The 22,706-nt window shown below is 27.7% G+C and overlaps 1 protein-coding gene across 2 annotated transcripts; it reads left to right on the plus strand.

Annotated features, from left to right (window-relative positions):
- The first annotated feature begins 13,692 nt into the window (after positions 1–13,692).
- LOC100203240 (heterogeneous nuclear ribonucleoprotein K) lies at positions 13,693–22,204 on the plus strand. 2 transcript variants are annotated; one of them, XM_065814893.1, is made up of 14 exons: positions 13,693–13,794; positions 14,123–14,173; positions 14,276–14,370; positions 15,371–15,394; positions 16,754–16,786; positions 16,996–17,039; positions 17,990–18,062; positions 18,203–18,334; positions 18,448–18,825; positions 19,282–19,387; positions 20,945–21,018; positions 21,361–21,410; positions 21,707–21,826; positions 21,909–22,204. In XM_065814893.1, the coding sequence occupies exons 2-14, from the start codon at positions 14,161–14,163 to the stop codon at positions 21,949–21,951; spliced, it is 1,185 nt and encodes a 394-aa protein (XP_065670965.1). In that variant the 5' UTR covers positions 13,693–13,794; positions 14,123–14,160; the 3' UTR covers positions 21,952–22,204. The 2 variants fall into 2 exon arrangements, with proteins under 2 accessions (XP_065670965.1, XP_065670966.1); XM_065814894.1 differs by having other exon boundaries at positions 18,448–18,786.
- Positions 22,205–22,706: the final 502 nt, after the last annotated feature.

Raw genomic sequence — 22,706 nt, forward strand, 5'->3', positions numbered from 1 at the left:
CCACCACCCCTCCCCCATGTGATATTTGGTGACACTTTCCAATACCCCCTCCCCCCCCCCCCCCTAAGACTGTCTCGTATTATTTGAACAGCCCCTAAATATAAAATTAGATAACCGAGTATTTGTAACAGACGCATGCGCATAATAAAATCCCAAGCTTTCATAAGTCACCGTGAATTTTCATAAACCACCGTGAATTTTGTTCAAATTATTATTCACGTAAAGGTGAGAAATTACCTAACGTTTTTGGAGTAAATTGCTTAGCTTTACGTGAATAAAAATTTGAGCAAGTTTGCTAAAACTTTTGTTCACGTAAAGCTGAACAACTACTCTTAAGTAAAACTAAGTAAAAGCAAATGCTTTTGCGGAGAGCGGAGCATGTCACACTTTTTAGCTTTTTCAAAATATGAAAAGTCAATTTTTTAAAACTATTTTATTTGTAAGTTTATTATTTTTTGTTGTTTAAAAATTAACTTTAGAAATATGCAGACCGTTTTATTAGAGCATGGCACATTTAATAAAGAAGCCTATGGTAAAACAGCTAAAATTATCCAGAAATTCTAAACTCAATTGTTTGTATAAAAAATGATACGAGTTTGTCTGCAGATAACTTCTAGAGTTCGAAAAAAAAAACATTAATATGAAAATATTTTAGATAAACAGTCGTTCCAAGATCCTGAAAGCAAATATAGAGTTGGTGTTTTCATAACCACATTAGATAGACTTTATATGTCTTTATACACGTTGAGCAATACGTCTTTAGGATACATTGATACATTTGATCCAATTAAATCTAGTAACGTTTGTTTTTATGAAGGAAAAACTCCATCAATTTCGATTTTCAATCAAATATATAAAAAAAAACTTTGAAATATACTCCCTCAATTACGTGTTTGTCTTAGGATATTATCATTAAAAAGTTTGTTGTTATAACAACAAACTTTTAAATATGCTAATTTCGTAAACAATAAAAATGTCGATGACAATTTGCATATTTTATGAGCATTTAAGAACAAGAAGAACAAGAATGAAAACTGAACAATGAACGTGTTTGAAGAATCTTAACAAAAAAATATTTTACTTTGTTTTTAAACATTTTTTTCTTCAAGATCATTTTCTTTACAAAATAAGAACTTTTTAATGGCAATGTTAATTCATTGCAAACATTTTTTACTGTTTTTAGAAAGTTTAGATGATATTAAAAACCTTAATGAACATTCCGAGTTAGTTCTAAAAAATACATTTCGGCATTTAAGTAACCTAAAAAAGTATTTTTTTTTAGAAAAAGTAATAAATCCAAACCCTTCTCTAAATAGTTGAAAAATCTAGGTGCCAGAAGCTGGAACTCTTGCACAGCTTCAGATTTCAGAGGCAATGTTGAATAACATGGAGAAAAGAAACTTTTCGCACGGAATAAATCAACAAAATATCACAGACATATTTCAAAACTATTAGTTGACTACCATAAGCTGTAGAATGTTATCATATATCAGATATGGCTTTTGACAGTGATGAACCAATTTGAGTTCTTTAACAGAAAGATTGCACAATATTTGTAATATTCTGGACTCAAAAAATAAGAAAAAAACTGTGACATGTTTATTCATTTAAAACAAGCATAATCAGGTTTATGTTCTGTCAATTCACCGTCTAAACTTACTATAAACTTACCACTAAAAAAATAAAGTAGCTATGGTTACCAAAAGTTATAAAATAGTGACAAAGACATTTAAGGCGGATTTTCTTCAAGAAAAAAATATTCGCACGAAGCGAATTTTTTCGTCGATAAGCATGCGCAGAAAACATTTCTGTTATTTTTGATAGAAATGTTTTATCTGCGCATGCTTACAAAAAAATTCGCGTCGCGCGAATATTTTCGTCTTGTGGAAATCCGCCTTTAGACAATAGATTATTCCTTAAGGAAATAGAAGAAAAAGAGCAATTACTAACAGAATTTTTTTATTTGCTGGAAAAACAACAAGTGGAAAACATAACTTTGAGTAAAAAAACATGTTTTTAAGAAATTTATGGGTTTAAACACTTTGTAAAACTTCTAGGTCTTTTGATCTATAATCATTTCCAAATTAAGGACGTTTTAAATTTTATTTAATATAATTTGAAGCAAATCGACTGAGCAAAACTCTAAAGAAGTTCAAAAAGAGACTTCAAAAAGAGACTTTAAAAGTCTTAAATTCTGTATAAAAAAAAAATTAAAATCTTTAGGACATTTTTTAAAAATACAAACAGAAGAAGTTGTATTAGGCAAAAATAAATTTACATTTATTTCATTTCATTTAAAACCTAAGTTATAGATTGTCGAAGATGAGATTTTTTTTTTAAACTTAGATTTAAGTTTTACTAATTTGCCATAACTACGTTGAACAAGCCACATCTTTTTAAAAACTTTAAACTGAAACAAATAAAGAACTGAAATTGTTTAAAAAATAATTCTGAGTGATGCTCATGAAGACATTTTTACATTTCTAGTTTTTCTCTAATTGGAAAAGGAGATGACAATGGTGGCGTAAGTGGCGTAGGAGATGACAATGGTGGCGTATGTGGCGTAGGAGATGACAATGGTGGCGTAGGCATAATTTTTTGAAGTTTCAGATAACGCTTTGAGGCATCTTTTAAACTCAAAATTCAAGTATGTTTATGCATATGTCAAATGAAAATGTTTTGCAAAAACTTGCGGTAATTGAAGCCTGAAAATAAACATGTCCCAAAAGATTTGCTCCCCAAACCCTAAACATGTAGATAATTTGTTACTAAAATATTATAAAATATACATTTTTAGCATATTATGTTAAACTTTAAAAACAGCCGCGGTGCAGTTGTTCGAGTTTTGGCTCAGAACCAAGAGATGCGTGGTTCGACGTGAGATGCGTGGTTCGACGTGAGATGCGTGGTTCGACGTCGGCTCTAGCTCAATAAGCAACGTTGATAAATAAAGAGGCGTGAACTTTCTGGTTAAATGCTCCTCCACGGTGTTTTGTGTTAAGACTAATACACCCAGGGTCAGCTATGGACAAAAGCCATAAAATGATTCAATCTAAAAATGATGCACAATGTTCTATATAGGGGCCGTTAGTTCTAGTTCTATTTTGAAAGCCCTGGGTTTTTGCAAAAATATCAGTCATGAAGCAATAACACTTTGTCGATATGTTTATGTTAATAAGTAAATAAAAAAACACTTTTATATAGTACAACCTCGTATTTATATTGGTACTCATGCCAAATTTAGTGAATATAACACTCGTAAAAAAGCTGCAACTATCAAAATAATTTGCCGCTATGCAAAACTAGATACCCATAAATCTAGATATCCATAACAAACCAAATATAAAAATATCTCATAAGAGGCGCAAACCTCATATTAAAGCACAAACTAATTACAGCGTATATAGCAAACATAAAACATTTGCAACTACTTAAAGTTGGTTGTTGCTATGCAAAACTATCCATAAAAATCAAGCATGAAGTATTTCACCTTCATTAAAAGTGCAAACCACATATTAATGCACATACTAAATATAGTAAACATACTACACATAATAAATCTGCTACTACCAAAAATAGGTTGCTGCTATGCAAATTTAGGAATTCATATCAACAAAATATAAAAATTATCATTTTCATAAAAACCTCAGACCTCATATTAGGACTCATGCCAAATTTAATAAATAAAGACTTAATATTTAATTAGTTATTAATTTTATTCATTTAAAGGGGAATTCTGGCCCACTGCGCGATAGGCCTCCTTCCTTACCAATATCGCTTATTGGACTGAAGCTGGCATTGAACCTCGGACCTCTGAAATCTGAGCCAAATCTCTACCTACTGCGCCACGGCTGCCATGCTTTTGTGACGAACTTTTGTGTCAATCCTTTTAAACTACTGAAGGAAATTAATAAAAATTAATCAAATTTAGTATTTTTAGCAGAATCTTGTGCGCAAGGTATATTTAATAAGTTTATAACTCTCGGTCCTCTTTGTAGATTCATTGAAAAAAAAAATTTTATTTTTTTTTTAAATTAAATTGTCGGATCTTTGCACTGGTGTTTTTTAAGATGATTAAGTTTTATTCTGGATCAACTTATTCGAACAAAAATTCGAACTGCCAAAAATCAAATAGTTTAACTTCAACTGTTTGAACTTTGTTTAAACTTTAAGTCAAGAAGAAGAACGTTATATGTTAAGAAATAAAGGTTCTCAAAGTGTTGAAAAAATTAAAACAGCCTCTAATAGTGTTGAAAAAAAAAACCCCATAACCTGTTAGATTTAAAAAAGAATGCATTTTGATAACACTTTCATTATCCAAGTATTTTTTTTTTTTTTTTTTTTTTTGCTCTTCACTACATGATTTAAACACTTGTTAAGGATAAATATAATAAACGCAGAGACAAAAGAAGACTTCAAGGTCTTGATTTCAGTAGTTTATTAATTATAGCGATCATAATAAGAGAAAAATCATGTGAGGCGCCATCATCATGAATGAATCACCATCTATGAATTTGAAGTTTTAAGGTTATTATAATTAAAACAATTGTACATTCTATTAAACATAATTCTTTTCTAAAATATTTTGTATATTTTTGATATATCAGGTTTTAGCTGTATTTACAAATAATTGGAAAAGTTATTTGAAAGAAATATAGAGTTGAAAGTACTTTTTTAAATTATTATTTAAACTATTTTTTCTTATAATGCCTAAACTTTTATTAGAAACTGTTTTAAAAAAAGAAGCAATGATAAAAAACGCAAAAGTTTAAAAAGAAAGTGCATTATTATGATCATTATTATATTCTGATGGTTGTATACGTTGATTATCATGACGTTGCTTTTAAAAAAAAGAAGGGTGTAACAGGTGGGTGTTGAAATATTTGTAATTTATAAACTAACGAATAACATATTTTAGAAAAGGTATTGGTCATTATAGTGCTACTTTTATATTTTTAACCTAAGTCTAAAAACAAATTTTTTACTTTAATTCAAGTTACTTCACGAATAATTTTTCTTTCTCTATCGTATTTAAAAAAAACAACCTTCAAACTGAAACAATTGAAATGTTCGTTTGAATTTATTTATTTACATTTTCAAAACTACATATTAGTTACAATTTTTTCACACCGTAATATAAGCAAAAGATTATATTTAACCAAATACTGATAAAATACATTTAACAGAAAAAATAACACTCAGTTAAAAAAGAAGAAACAATTGAAAAAAAAAATTTAGGAAGCATTAATTGAATATATTATGAAGGACTTGTTAAGATAAATTATAATGTTATAGGGAAATCGTAGAAGGCTGAATAAGTCTTATCATCGAGAACCTTGGGGTATTACGCAAGATACACATAAACATTGTGATTCTTATGCACAAATATTTTAAATATTATGATAAAAATTTTTTTTTTTCCTGTTGAATTATGATTTGTGTGTGTGTGTATTTTATTTTATATTTTTTTGTTTTTTTAATGTTTTATATATATATATATATATATATATATATATATATATATATATATATATATATATATATATATATATATATATATATATATATATAAAACATTAAAAAAACAAAAAAATAAATAAAATAAAATAAAATACACGCACACACGCGCACAAATCATACTTCAACTGGAAAAAAAAAAAATTTTATCATAATATTTAATATATATATAAATATATATATATATATATATATATATATATATATATATATATATATATATATATATATATATATATATATATATATATATATATATATATATATATATATATATATATAAATTAGACTTTTCTCACATTGTATATTGTTTTAGTTCAAATTTTGTTCAAATTTTTATTTATCATCCGAACTAGAACGATTCTATGTAATTATCTATATTAAGAACAAGATTTTTAAGTTTTGACTTTAAAGAAAATATATTGTCAGGAAGTGTAATTAAGGTGTATTTCGGAGTTAATTTGTTATATAAATAGGGGCCGCGATAAGAGCTAGAGAATTGAGAGTTTTATGTTTTTTTTTCGGGGTACGATAAAGTTACCAGTTGCTCTAGTGTTAAACTTATTGGTAATTGAATAAAAGAAGTTTTTTGTGAAACGTAAAGGTACTAATCTCATTTTATATTTTAGCATAAATATATTAGCATAGCTATTGATTTGATAAATGTTTAGCGCTTTCATTACTTTTAATAGAGGTTTAGCATGTGTATGTTTGTTTATATGATATATAATTCTAAATGCATGTTTCTGCCGTCGATAAAGAGACATTAATTTTGTCTAGTGTGTGCTTCCCCAAGCAATGTTAGGGTATGTAAGATGACTATGTATAAATGAAAAGTAAAGTATTTTAAGTTTTTTTGTGATAAAAATGGTCTAGCTTTGAAAAGTAAACCAAGATTTTTAGATATTTGAATGTTGATGGCCTTTATTTGGGCTGTCCGTGAAACATTTTTATCTATAACCACTTGTTGTTTGGGTTCTTTCAGTATTGTCGAAATCGATATTTAGAGAGGGAAGAATTGATGAAAGTGCCTTTTTTGTTGCTTTGAATGAATTAAAATATATTTAGTTTTTGTATGTTTATTGATAACTTATTACCATTGAACATTGTTTTAAGTTGTTGAAGCTCAAGGTTGACTTTGTCAAAAAGGTCATCGATAGAAGAAGATGAATTAAACAGATTTGTATCATCTGCGAACATAATGCAATCGAGATTTGTAGCTTTAGGAAAGTTGTTAATGTACATAAGAAACAACAAAGGGGCAAGAATTCCCTATGAAGATCCCTGTGGAACACCACATTTTATTTTTAGTAGCATTGAATTAGAAATATCGTCAATTATGACACATTGTTGTCTATTATTTAAATAACTGGTGAACCATTTAATAGTTGTTTTTTTTATACCATATTTTTTCATTTTTTCAATCAGAATTTTATGGTTGACCGTATCGAAAGCTTTTGTAAGGTCAATAGAGACTCCCAATACAAACTGTCCTTTATCAAAAGATGATCTGATGTTGTTCATGAGGTCTATGATTGCATGTTTCGTTGAATGATTCGTAAGAAAACCGCACTAATATTCACTTAAAATTTTATTTTCTGTTAGATACTTATACAGTCTATTGTAGATTATTCGTTCAAGAAGCTTGGAGAATACTGAAAGAATTGAGATAGGTCTGTAATTGGTTAGTGATGCCGTGTCTCCAGTTTTAAATATTGATAAAATTTTCGCTATCTTTAATTTTTCTGAAACAACTCGCGCTCGAATTGATGAGTTAAAAACATTTAAAAAAAGGATCTTTTATAAATTATTATTGTAATCAAACGATTAGAATTTAAACAATTAGAAATTAAACAATCAAAAGATGTTATTGTAATCAAACTTTATAAATCAAAAATATAAAAATAAAACGATATAAATAAAAACGATATTATTGCAAAAAAAAGAATTAATATTGCAATCAAACGTATTGCAATCAAACGATGCTAACAACTCATATGATCTATTTCTAAGTCAATTCTGCAAGCAATATGAAACAGCGTTTCCTGAAAAACAAATTATTGTGAATACAAAAACAGTTATGACTCCATAGATGTCTAATAGGTTACTAAAATCCTCAAAAAGAAAGCAAAAATTTTATGATAAATACTTAAAAAAAAACTTATAAAAACGAAATGACATATAAAAAGTACAAAAATGTATTTGAAAAAACAAAAAGAATCTCTAAAAAGCTTTATTATGCAAAGCTATTAGACAAAGCAAGCGGAAACACCAAAAAAACTTGGAATGTAATTAAAGAAGTAATTGGCAAAAATAATTATGCGAGAAACACTCTGCTAAAAAAAATAACAGCTGATGAAAAAAATATTTATGATAAATCAACTATTGCTGAAAAAATAAACAGTTTTTTTATTAATACTGGTCCAAATTTGGCATCAAAAATTCCTCTGAATTCAACTTCATTTGAGTCTTATTTAAAAGATTAAGATAAAGTTATAGATGAATCTAATCTTAAATTAATTGAATTCCGAACCGCCTTTTATAATCTTAAAACTAACAAAAGTGCTGGATTTGATCAAATTAACGTTAATGTTGTAAAATCTGTTTATCATATAATCGAACCTCTTTTGTTTCACATCTTTAATCTTTCTTTTAAAACAGGTATTGTACCGGAAAAATTAAAAATTCCACGAATCACACCAGTTTTTAAGACTGGCGATGATTCCATTATTTGTAATTATAGACCTATATCTATATTATCGTGTTTCTCAAAATTGCTTGAAAGAATAATGAACAGCAGGCTATTTAATTATTTATCAGAAAACAATATATGTACTGAAAACAGTTTGGTTTCAAAAAAAAAAGAGAGAATATTAGAATATTAATTAGAGCTGATAAAATTGTACCATGCAAGCCTCTTCTGCGTATAAAATGTTTATAAAATAAACTTACACCAAGTTTTAATGTTCATGTATAAAATTAAAATGGGACTATCTCCTAAAATATTTCAGTCCTATTTTGAAAAAGAAGTGCATAAATACCCGACAAAATTTCCAGATAATGACTACATTGTCCCTAAATATAATTCAAAACAAATTACATATTCAATTCAATATCGTGGACCCTATTTGTGGAAAAAGTTTCCTAATATTGCAAATACGAAAAAAGTTGGTATACATCAGTTTAAGCTAGTATGGTCAGTAAAATAGTTATTAAATGATTTGTTTGAATTATTTATTTGTGATGCTAGGTTTGGGCCAACATTTACAAAAAAATTATTAAATTTTTCGGAGAAATTATGGAAATCAAAGACGTAATTAGAGATTTTACTAATTTAAAATCAAGGAGGAAAGATTTACAGTTTTAGATACACGGTAATTTACTTATTTGATCTCAGTTATGTAACAGCTGTGTTATCGGTATATTTAGATGAAAATTTTTTTTTTGTGGTAGGTTCCTAAACAATATTTTGCGGAGGGGCCCAAAATTTGAAGTTTCCGCACGGATTCATTAATCTTTTTTGTTTATTTGTTTTGAGATACTATGGAAAAACAAAAAAAGTCTGCATAATTGCAGTCCTTAACGATTATAACTTCAGAAGTTGACTTAATCACATCTTTAAAATCTTCAAAATCAATAAAATATATTTTCATTGCACACTCAGTTAAGTTAAAATCAAGATAAAAATATATTATTCATTCTCGATTTCAAGTTTTCGTATTTATAAAAATAAATAAAAAAGAAAAGCCCAGATATGGTTAGACTGCTGTAATTGTCAAGAAGTTGTAAAAACTTTATGTTTCAATTCTGTAAAAAAAAAATGACATAAATTTTCACCTAATTGGGTTCATCATTTTTTTCATCATGTTTTTTCTTTTTTTAAAACCGATGAGCTAATGCTCGTTATTTCAAAGTTTGTGTTTTTGTTTTTTTTGTTATTTGTGTTTTTCGTATTTTAAGAAGAGTACAATCCGGAAGACTTTATTGGTTTAATTTTTATTTTTATTTTTATTAACAAAGTTCTTTCGGATAAACTCTATATAATAAAATATCTTCTATGTGTGAGATTTTGCCAGATTTGTTTCATGCTTTAATACTTGTATGTTTCATGCTTTAATACTTTGATGCTTGTAAGTATTTTAAAATACCAACTAAACACTTTCTTTAAACTAACTTGGAACAAGTCAGGCATCTAATTTATTCAGGCATTTATCCTTTACCAAGCATCTAATTTATTGAGATATCTAATATGTTTATTCAAGTATCATAAAGATTTATTCAGACGCTATCAGGATTGATTCAAATAATAAATATTATGACTGTTAAAAACCATTTTCGAATTAAAATTCTTTTAGTAAGATAGATATTTCAACATTAGTGTTACACTATAATGAAGATTTTGTTTTGATTTTTAAACTATTTTCAAATGCACTGGCCATTTATAATTACAAGTAAATTTGTTCAAGGCAATTGATTACTGCAGGGTTAAGTGTCAGCAGTCAGTCTGTAGCATTTTGTAAAGCACTGAAACAAACACTGTGTGTAGCAGTCAGTTCAAGAGACTGATTCACATCCTTCCGTATAGAAAAGTCTTTCTGCACATCACCAGACTTGTTTTCTATTATAAAAATGTTAACAGAAACAATAGAAGATTTTGCACAAGCTTTTCATAACCATATTTGTTTCATGAGATCCACAATAAATATTTATTGCCATGGAGAACACTATTTCAAATGCGTTGCAACTCCTTTGTTTATTCCTTGCATATTGCTCGCATCATCAATAAACATACCCACACACATAACGTAGATAGTTGAATATCTACGTTATTTAATTTGAGTTCATCTTTGATTTTGTTACTTATTCCTTAACCAGTAGTTGTTTCAGTTTCAACTATTAAAATCAGATGTTTCTTTACAACGGCCTCTTCTGCAGCAAGCATAACATAACGTAATGCAATAGAAGTTTGCTCACAAAGTGTAATATCAATGGTGCCATCAGCTGATAGTGAAAAGGATACTGAATTATTTACCTCTTCTGAAATATCCTTTCTGACCATCTGTGTCATAGTATGAATTAGCTTGTTTTGTGTATAATTAGAAAGAAACGTAATTCTAGCACCCTTTCCAGCAAAAACTCGTATTAAGTATTGTTGTAGTTTTTCCGCTTCTTTACGTTTTTTGTTCAGATGTCTCATGGTTTCAATATTTAATATTTTATCAATTGTGGAGTCTGATAATGCATGAACCATAGCTTCAGCAGCATTTCGATGATTTTTTTGGGTGCAATGCTTTGTTATAATTTGACTTAAGTTTGACCTATTATCAAACTCATCACATAAAGAATTTGTGTCCTCTCTTGATCCAAAGCATAAGCAAACAATCCAAAAAATTTTATCTAGTAATAGAGAGTAGGTTAGCCATGACCTTTTCTGCACAATTTCAATGTCATTAACTTTAACTGATTTAGTGTAATATTTAGATAACCTTGAATGTTTTGTTGGCTGATTTGACCCTAATACAATAAATTGCTTTTCATCAATTATCTTTGCATTTTTCATCTCTAGAAATTTAGCGGGATCATTTTCATTGATATTTACAATGTTGTCTGGTTGCTTTTGAATAATCTTTTCTGCTTGAGTTAGTTCCGCCGCTGCAATTACAGGGACTTCATAATTACCCATTTCTACAGTCACTCTCTCAGTTACAGTAATGTTGTTCTGCTTCTTTATCTGCCTCAATTATAACATCTTGATTATTGTCTGTTTCTTGTACAGATGATTGGTCTCTGTTATTGGCTCTGTTTCGATAACAGCTTACTTGTGATATTTACAATGGATGTTGATGTTAATTCTACATTCTCTGCTGCTGTAAAGCATGTCCCAGCTTTTCTCTGTATTGATGGCACTTGCATTGACGCGAGACCTGCTGTTAACTTTAACTACTTTGGATCATTACCAGCTGCTTTCAATTCATGTTGTCGTTTTTGAGCTTTTTTTTTCAGCACTAGTTTTGTATTTCCATGTTTCCTCTTTCTTTTTTTTTTCATTCATTTGACTTGAAACATAAATAAATATAAATTTAAAAACATGTTTTATGACAGAAACCAGGACGTTGGTTTCTTTTGTTTGAGTTATAACTACTATCGGTCCATGGAACTTATAAATAGTAGTACTATTTATAAATTCCATGGACCAATAGGGAGTGGACTGGAGCATATTGAGTAGTAGTGAATGAAAGTAATAACAAAAATTCATCAAACACACAATTTTATTTATCAAACATATATTAATCATATTAATCGATGCAAAGCAAATGAGTTCATGCATTTTATATATTAATTGTTTTGAACTTTTCAATAACAATATTCTCTTTTTTTTTGTTGATAGGATGGTTAATTTCATTAGATAAAGAGGAGACATCGTTTAAACGTTTGTCACTACAACGCTCGTTTTCGGTATTCTTTTCGTTTAGCAATACGTCTGCCTCTACCTTCTTTTGTTTCAGCCGCCCTTGCCTTAACATATCGTTCTCTTCAGTTTTTTTACCGAGATGCTCGTTGTTCAGCTGATTTATTTGCTCTAGTTCGAAATTTCCTTTCCCTTCACGAGCAAGACAAGCTAATCAATCAACTTCAGTTTCCAGCTTTCTTTTTTATATTTAGCTGTCATCTTTATATTTCTACGTTGATAGGATATTTTTTTTTTACTTATTTACTATAAAAACTTTAGTTATTGTTTTTAATTACTATTTATAAGTAAAGTATTAAAGCATTACTTAGTTTTTTACGGAATAAAATCTATCAATTTCAGGTCAACAACGTTTTTTGTTATTATTATCCCACAGCGATTTTATTTATTTACGCTAAACAAAGTTTGTTGTTTTTTGTTTGTTTTAATTAACGATTCTTAACGATTTCTTTTATTTACGCTAAATAAAGTTTAGAGTATTTCTTTTGTTATTACCGCTGACCTAGTGTTTGTTTTGCGCGGATACCAAACGAACAAACCGACGTGAAAGCAAGTTAATGTAAAATGCCCTGATAGAAACTTATACAACTAAAATAATTTTTTTCTCTTTGAGGATTGGGGGCCCAGTTTCTTCAGCCAGAATCAGGGCCCAGTACAAGTCCTCGTACCCTCGTACTGGGCCACCACGTCCCTGATATATATATATATATATATATATATATATATATATATATATATATATATATATATATATATATATATATACATATATATATATATATATATATATATATATATATATATATATATATATATATATATATATATATATATATATATATATATATATATATATATATATATATATATATATATATATATATATATATATATATATATAAACGGGGTTAAATCAAGTATAGGCAATTTTTAGAAAAAGTCAAATTTACATATCATAAAGTTTTGCGAATTTAGATTAATTTATTGTACTTGGATAAAAAAATTGTTTACATGATAAAGCATTATATATTATTGGATTTTCTTTTTGAGAAGTGTGCATACACGGCAGTATATCAAATAAAGAAAATATTCGCTTCTTTCAATGAGATAGCAGCTTTTAAATTAGCGATCCAGTAAAACTTTTATGACGACAAAATTTGTATTATCATAAGTAGTAACGTTAGAAAATCAGAAAAAAACAAAAATCGTGTCTTTTTGACAGTTATTAGAGAAACTGTAATAGATAAATTTAAATAACGGTTTAAAAGTAAATTAAAGTTTAAGATTATAACTGCAAAACTGTTAAAATGCAAACAAAATACGAAAAGCACGTCATTTATAAAAAACACGGAATATTCGGCAACTAACGAAAAACCTGATTTTTGTGATTTTTTAATAGTTTCCCAGTAAGGATAGAACGTTTTGAAAAAGGTTTAATAATTTCCTGTGCTTACTGGGTTACTGTCTCCCTATTTCCAATGTCTTTGAACTTTACAAACTTCTAGACGTTTATATTGAAACAGACTGTCCACAAGCTAGACGTTATAAAAGGCTATCAACTAGCAACTTTTTAGAGACACTTAGAGTAATTTTTATTGTAGTAATTATTGTTAGATGTACTCTCTTTTAAATTAAAATAAAAATAAAAAAAATTAAAATTTAAACAGCATTTCGTTATTGAGATCTGGCGCATAAACGCAATTTAAAGTCCCACAATGCAACACTGATTGAGGTTATTGGCTTTAAGGCCGCCGATTTTACCTCGCGATAAACCAGTTCGCTTCAATTCAAAAATCTCCTTGTCAGAGGTAATAACTTCGTTAAGCGTTTTTTGAGATTTTTGTCTATTTTGCATTGTATATAATAATAATTTTTTTCTGGATTTTATTCTATCTATATTATGTTTGGTTATTTTTAAGCACTTATCAAATCTTAAAGTCATATCATTACTGATCAGTCAATTCTGTTTTAAGCAAATAATATTTTTATACTGAGCTTAATGAAATTTAAGAAAAAGTCAGGGTCAGAGTATAGGGTATTGGTACAGGGTTAGGGTTAGTGTTGTTGCCTTAGACCATATTATATATACTCTATAACGCTATTTGATATGTTAACTTATTATCTTTTTATTTTTAGTTGTGTATTATTAAAAACACCAATTTTATTCATTACAAATGTCTAACCAGGGTAAAATTCCATCTTTTTTATGTTTTTCTTAATTTTAAGATAGCTAAATTAATATAAAACGAATATTTTATAGACAAAATTAATTAAATGTATTTATTTTAGGTATGAAAAGAATGAATAATGATAGTGGATCTGGTGGAGGAGCTAAAAAAATGCGTGGAGATTCTGTAACATTAAGATTTCTTCTAATGAGCAAGGTATTTTTAATATGTTTTGCATTACTTTTTGTAGTTTTGGCTTTTTTTATGTTTGTTTTTTATCTTATAAGTTTTACTATTGAAAGTATTTTTGCTATCTATTATTATTTTTTATATATAATTTACCTAATAAAGTTCTTAACCATCCTGAAAGGAGTGTAAATTATTTAATACAAAGTTATTTTTTCGAAACTTATACAAAGTTTAGTGAAATAAGTACTAGGTTTTTCTGTTATAAATTTTCAACATAATTTTTCAATTAAAGTTTTTTTTCCAAGAATTATTTTATTAAATTTTTTTTACAAGAAGTAGTCATTTCTGTTGATAGCCAGTATTAGATAATTTACAATATAAAAAACACTATTGAATAGATGATGCAAATGATTGACGAATTCATGAAACATAAGTGTAAAAATGTAATTTAGAGTGTATATGTATCAGGGATGCTAAGTATATATATATATAATTACTTTTTTTTATAGAGACATTCAAAACAATTATTTATTTGTAATAATTTGAGGCCTCTAGACGGTCTCATCATCAGACTATTAAACAAAATATTTTACACAAAATTTGTTAAAAGAAACCATTGTATTGATGTAAAATCATAATAAGAGTTTTTGATATAAAAAAAAGTATCATTGGTTTCCAAAAACCTGTGTTTAAATATTGACTGTAATCCAAATTCATCCCTGTTGGGTCGTGTGGGATGTGTTTTGAATTTTTGAAGTATTTGTTTTTAAATTTTTTGCAATCATTTTCAGTAAACACTTGTATTGGAAAATCTATTTTTAATACAAAATCATGTTGTAAATATTGCTTACTGCGACGTTTTTGTTAAAATATTTAGTTCAATAGTCTGATGATGAGCCTGTTTGTTGACTGGAAATATTAATTATAAATAATATAATTGTTTTAAATTTCTCCATAAAAAGAAGTAATTTTTTAATACTTTTATATATATTGTGGTTTTATTATTTTATTTATTTTCATTTTGTAGCATGCTGGTGGAATTATTGGAAAGGTGAGAGTTTTTACCCAGTTAAAATATTTAATGAAATATTTTTCAAAGCTGAAACTAATAAAAATAAAGAACTTGAGATAAATGTTTTGAATTTTTTTCAATTGCTGTATTACTTCAAGCAAAAAAACTAAGCTCTTTGAAACTATTCAAATTTACCTTGACCAAAGAGATAAATGTTATGTTTTTTTTTTAAAAAAATTGATTATCTTTATTGTTAATTAAGAATTTTAGTTTCAATCCAAATAATTTTTTTTTAATGTTAATTAAAAATGTATTGCACTTGTTTCATTATAAATCATTTAAATAATATTTTTGTACTTTTACAATTTAGTTTTTATGATGATTTTTTATTTTTAGTTAGTGTTCATTAAGTGCAACTGTGCCTCATTTATGTTTTTACCATGTTCTCATTAATTGAAAGAACATTTTATAAATTGTATGTGTGTATATATATACATACATATGCAGGGTGTTAGCCAGGAATATAATTTTATCGTGTTTTTCCAATATTAGGAATATTTGTTGTTATATGTGTATATGCAGTCGCACCTGAATGATAAAACAAATTGATATACCAGAGAAAATAAAAGCATAAAACTGATATATATTTTTGAGTTTTTGAAGCATCTCAATGGTTCTAACCTTTCAATTAACAGTTTAAAGCTATTTTTTCCTAGGCCATCTTGTTGATGTAGTTTTTATGTTGGTTAACCCTTTGAGTGCGCAGTAAAATAAATAGATGTTTAGAAAAATTCAACTAAAATTAAACAAAAATAATCACTCATTTTCACAGTAAAACATAAATAATATATCAAAGTAACGAAAAAGTTGTGCACTATTCGGTGGTAAATTACTATAATTGCTATTTTAAAGATCACTTTAAAAGCACTGATCATGGCTTGTCATTCATGTCAATCATTGCAACATTTTCACAGAAAAGTCACAACCATAGGTCTTCAAAGTCAAATTTGTCGTTTATGAGGTGCGATTGTCATTTCGCCATTAAATGAGGGTTTCTTTTTTTGAATCTTTTGGCTAGCTGTATGTAAAAAATGTAAAAAACTAATAACGAGGCCCATAACTAAAAATCATTAGTTGCCATTTAGAAATTATCTAGATCTAAAATCATGAGTTATTATTTTCACATTAATATTAAATGTGCAGTCATCCTATTTTACTGTAAATTATACAATACCACTGCCAACATTTATTTAATTTTTATTTTTTTAATAATTTTTCTGTAAAAATTTTAATAACTTAATACTTTTTTTACTTTTATAAGCACAATTCTATTATGTTGTATTAATTTCAAAGTTGTTTCTTAGTGTTTTGACATTATATTTTATATTTATGTTTTAGGGTGGACAAACAATAAAACGGCTTCGCTCTGAGGCAGGTTTTTCTTTAAAGAACTTTTTTTAAAAAAAAAAATTTTTTTAATTTGTTTGATACTTTTTAATATTTTGTTTTTAATGTATTTTTTTCTAATGTATTTCTTTTTACTTTTTTTCCCGCTTCCTCTCACCCGTCCAACCCATTCACGTCCCTTAAAATGATCGATGGAAATGTCAACCCTTCATTGTACTACTTAAAAACTATAGTACAGTGCCACCGTCAATGTCCCGGATTCAAACTCTTCAGAGCGGTAGGTCCCGTTCCCGTTGTAAGTCCAAACATACTTTGTACTTCAGATCAAGAAGTGTTTGATTTTCTTAAAGATTATTAAATTAAAATTTTAATGTTTATGTTTAAAGTTATTTAAGGGGTTGGAATTCTGAATTTGTAAACAAATAAAATCAGCGCTTAAAATAATTCTTCTAAATAAATTATAATAGCAAGTTTCAGTGCTTCTCAAACTTTTAAACTTTACTGCTTTTTGAGTAATTAAGGGCCATTATATTTTATGCAAACACAACATTTTTAATTTTTTAGAAAAAAATTTTAAAAACCAACTTTATCTAACCTATCTAAATTTTAACTTAATCACTTTATTGTAAAAAGTCAATCTTTTAAAACTGTTTAATATTAAGATAAAATCTTAAAGTTTGAGAATCGCTGATCTAAATCAATTTAGCTAACTTTTAATAATTTCATTAAATTGTAGTTTTTTAAAAAAAATTGTTACTCTTTTTTCTTTTCTTTTTTAATAATATTTTTTAAAAAGATTAATTTACTAAGTTCTTGTTTACATTTCTATTTTTTCACAAAGTTTTTTTTAATTTCATTTCAAACTTAATAATATAAAAAGTTTTGTTAACAGTGTATAGTGGTGGGACTTTGTAGTCTGTTTGTAGGGGTAGAATTTGCTAAATTAAAAATTGCAATTTTCTTTGTGTTATTTCAGTGAGTGAATTTAATATTTTTTTAAATTATCATTAGTATCAATATGTGCTTACAAGTTATTTTAAGCGCTGATTTATGCTTTTTTAAAAGACTTGATCTGTTGCTTTTATATATTTATTTGAAAAAGATGTTTTGCATGATATTGAATTATTATTCATTTTTACAAATGTTTTTATTTCCATTTTTTAAAACTATTGTAATGATTTCAGGAATTGTCCAGTTGTAGATAATTTATTTTCCCTCATTCTTTAGGGTTTTATCAATTGCAGCATCTCAGGAAAATGCTATAAAAATTTTATGTGAATGTTTGCCACTTTTTCATGAGGTATTTACATTATTTCTTAGGTAATTTTATTCTAAATATTTAAAATGTTTCAGGGTTTTTTGTTTTAATAGCCACCTTGCAATTATCAAATATTGTGATTTTTTGTTGTAATGTTAGTTATTTTTGTGTGTGTTTAATAGCCACCCTATCAAGTCAGTGGTGGGGGAAGTCAGAATCAAAAAAATGAGTTTGAGGTTGATTTTCTTGTACATTCAAGCCAAGTTGGTGGAATTATTGGTCGTTCGGGTTTTAAAATAAAAGAACTTCGTGAGGTAATTATTTGATTATTTGCTGTAAGTGTTAATTAGTAGTGAGTGTTATTGGTGTGCAAGTGTGTGTAGTACACAAAAGTAAACCGCTAAAATTAATTTTATATATTTTAAAGCAAACCAATGCAAATGTGAAGGTCTTTCAAGAATGTCTTCCCAATTCTACAGAGCGTGTAGTTGCATTAGGGGGCGGTGAAGCAGAAATAGTAGATGCATTAAAAAAAATTCTGGAAATAATGCAAGAGTCTCCCATAAAAGGAAATATAGCACTATATGATCCAAGCCAAGAATGGAATGGAGGACAAGATAACTACAGTGGTTCTCCAATGAATAATATGCGGAGTGGACCATTATTAGGTCGGGGTAACAATCGCTCTGGGATGGGTCGTTCTGGAGGAAGAAGTGGTTTTCAAGGTGGAAACTTTGGTCAACAAGGAGGTGGATTTGGGAGAGCGGTAAGTTCATCAATCACATCAAATCAAGAAAGTACTAATGTAAGTCTCTAGCATGTTGCAATTATAGTAGGTGTATTAGTGCAGCACTTGTACTTTTAATATAAAATTTTAAAAATATATAATTTTGTGCTTTATGAAACAGTTTCAGTCTATTTCTATATGAATAGTAATAATAAATAAATTCTGATTGCAACACAATATATATAAGATTTCAAATTAAGTTGATTTATGCTTAAATAGTTTTTTAAAAAAACTTTGCTAATACTTATTTCTTGTAAGAATTGAAAAATATGTAAATTTTATGGTTTTACATAATGTTTCAGGTTTTTGTTGTTGTTGTTTTATTTTTACAATTAAATCCATATGATAAAACATGTTTATGGTACTTGTGACAATCGTTTTTCTTTATGATATCTTTGTAATTAAATTGTCACTTTACTCCTAAATTCTTATTTACTTAACATATAATAACTTGTTTTTATTTTTTTTATTTAGGGAGGCAGTCATGGAGGAAGTTTCCAAAATGATTTTTCTGGTGGTCAAGAATTTGGCGGTGGAGGCTTTAATAACTCACAAAGTTTCAATGATTTTAACAGTCAAGGTTACCTTTGACATCCTATTATTTTAATATATATGAAGAAGGTTGAAAAACTTGTGTTTGTTATTCAGCTAAAAAAAATGTTGAACTATATTCAGCTCTATATTCAGCCGGCAATAAATTTCTGACATGAATCTGTTTGAGGTCAGCATTAGGTGGGAAAAAATTTCACACAAAAGAAGTTACCTTGTAACAGAAACCAGGTCACAATTTTTTGCCGACTTCAAACACTTTTAAGTTGGCGTTGCCAAAAATCAACTTCAATTCTGAGGGCCTAATATTGCTAATATTTGTATTTGACTTTTTATTAAACAGTTCTCACTTAAATTAATTTAAATTTCACAAACATTTCACAAGCTTCTTGGATATTATTTACATAGCATTTACTGTTTTATGCTCAGATGATTAGACATTGTTTATTATTCTCAATTTTATGTTATCTCTTAATTCAGTTGGCATGTGTCAAAAAGGAGTGTGTTTTTTTCCTTTATCTTCTATATATATAAAGGGCAATGTGTGTGTGTGTTTGTTTGTTCTCTATAGAAATCCAAACCCCCGGACCGATCTCGATAAAATTTGGCATGGGGGTAGTCCTCGAGGGGGAGAAGGTTCTTAGCTGGGTTTTGACCCCGTACCCCGATCCCCGGGGTCAAGGGGGCCTAAAAATGGGCCCCCCTGACCCCGGGGTCAGGGGGGACCATTTTTTGGGCCCATTTTTGTGTACAGATATCAGGTAAGCCAGTTTAAATATTGGCCCGGGTAACTCCAGCTATATATATAAAGGGCAATGTGTGTTTGTTTGTTTGTCTTCTATATATATAAAGGGCAATGTGTGTGTGTTTGTTTGTTTGTTCTGTATAGAAATCTAAACCGCCCGACCGATCTCGATGAAATTTGGCATGGGGGTAGTCCTCGAGGAGGAGAAGGTTCTTAGCTGGGTTTTGACCCCGTATCCCAACCCCCGAGGTCAAGGGGGCCCAAAAATGGCCCCCTGACCCCGGGATCAGAGGGGACCATTTTTGTGTACAGATATCAGGTAAGCCAGTTTAAATATTGGCCCGGGCAACGCCGGGTAACTCATGCTAGTTATTAGATAAATTGCAAGAATAATGATAATAATACAAGCTCTTTAAAAGAAACAAAAATTCAATTCCTTCTTCATAATTGTGTGTATTTTTAATATGCAGTTTTGTTAACTTTCAAATGAATAACATTTTGTTCTTCATGAAGTAATGCATAAACACTATTATTACTTCATTAGGAATCTTTTTTTTTTTAGAACGCCCATATTATTCTTTGCATTTTAATTCATGTAGATTCTTAATATTTCAGTATCATTTTATCATCATTGATATCATTTACATGATATTAATTATGATAAAATGATACTCAACATGGTGTGTTGGTTTAATGTATTGATTTTTTATTTGTTTGTCTAGTAAAATATTATATACTACTAATGTTAACTATGTTAAAAACTGTAAATTGTTTAATGATTTGAATTTTTAGAAAATTTATTAGTCTGTCTTCAAATTTGACCTTATTTATGCTTGTTTGTAGGTAGTGGTAATGGTGGAGATTCTATATTTGGCCAAGGTGACATACAAACAACTCAAGTTACAATTCCAAATGATGTAAGTAATAACATGTATGGCTACTGAATTGTTATGTGTGACATAACAATTTAGTAGCCATACCCTATATTTCGCCAGCAAAATTTTTTTCACTTTCTAAAGCAAATTAAATAATAATTTTGTGCGCATACTTGGTATAATTTTTTTGTTTGTTTTTTATTTGTTGAAAATTAGTCCCATCAATACAACCAAACGAGCGAGTTTTATAAAGACCTAATTAGTTTTTAACTATTTATTTTTATCTTTATAATTAATGAATTTTCATAGTTATGATTTCTTTTTAAAAATAATAGCTAAAAATAATAACAATAATAATAACTTAAAATATGCACTTTTTCTTAGTTGGCTGGCGCTATAATAGGTCGTGGGGGAGAAAGAATACGCAACATCAGGTATGTGTTGTTAAATATATAAGTCTATTTATGTCAATAAAAGTTAAAACTTCTTAAAAAGAATTGGTTGTTTAAAGCGATCTTTAAAGCGCTGAATTGGTCTGGATCTTGTTCTAGTCAGGAGTTTTGCCTGTGAGGTTATTAGCGGTTTTAATATCCTGATTTTATCAAATCAGTAGCAGTATCATTTGACTCATTAAAGGCTATTTCACCTGGTGTTTTTTGATTCCTTTTTTTTTTTTAGGTTTTTTCTTTTTTTTCTATTGTTACTTTTATTTTTAAAAAAAAACTTATAGGCAAAGAAGTGGTGCCGATATTAAAATACAAGACCCTGGTGAAGGTAAAAATGATAGGGTTATAACAATAACTGGGACCCAAGATCAAATACAATATGGACAATTTCTCATGCAGCAGAGGTAATTTCATTACTTTAATGTTTTAATAACAATTTATAAAGTACTTGAATATGTGTAATTATCCCTTTTACTTGGTTTTCAGCGTTCGCCAATACTCTGGTAAGAAGATGGGTGGTCAGCTGTAGATATTTGCATATGCGAAATAACGAAGTGCATCAAATATGACCGACCCTGAAATCTCGAAAACAACTATATTTTTGATTGAATGAGTTTTTAAACATTAATTCAGCGTTTCATGTGTAATAAGTTTTCGTTCAATCAGTGAAGAATATTGAAATAGTTACCAATGAGTATCACGTTTGTTTTATACTGGCTAAATTATACTTTTTTGTGCGTGTAAAAACGTTTATGTTATACGAGGTAGAATAACTTAGATAATGGTTTGTTTTTATTTGAAGTAAGTTTCTTTTTTTAAATTAAAAATAGTGATTTATTGGATTTTTTTTAAAGTTATATATTAGCTAAAGGAATCTCAAATTTTGAAAAGAATCAATAAATTAATTCTTTATAATGGACAAATTATGAAAATTTAATGTAAAAAAAAACATTTTTATAGAAAGAATTTTAAATTTCAACCAAATACACTAATACAATTAACTTTGAATAATTGGTTTGAAGCCGGAATACATCGTTGGTCGATAAAGATAAAATAAGAAAATAAAGGTTCATGTATGTGTTTCTATATATATATATATATATATATATATATATATATATATATATATATATATATATATATATATATATATATATATATATATATATATATATATATATATATATATATATATATATATATATATATATATATATATATATATATATATATATATGTATATATGTATATATATATAACACTTAAATGAAAAACAACGTTAAG

This window comes from Hydra vulgaris, chromosome 13, assembly GCF_038396675.1.
Source record: "Hydra vulgaris chromosome 13, alternate assembly HydraT2T_AEP".
Taxonomy (NCBI): Eukaryota; Metazoa; Cnidaria; class Hydrozoa; order Anthoathecata; family Hydridae; genus Hydra; species Hydra vulgaris.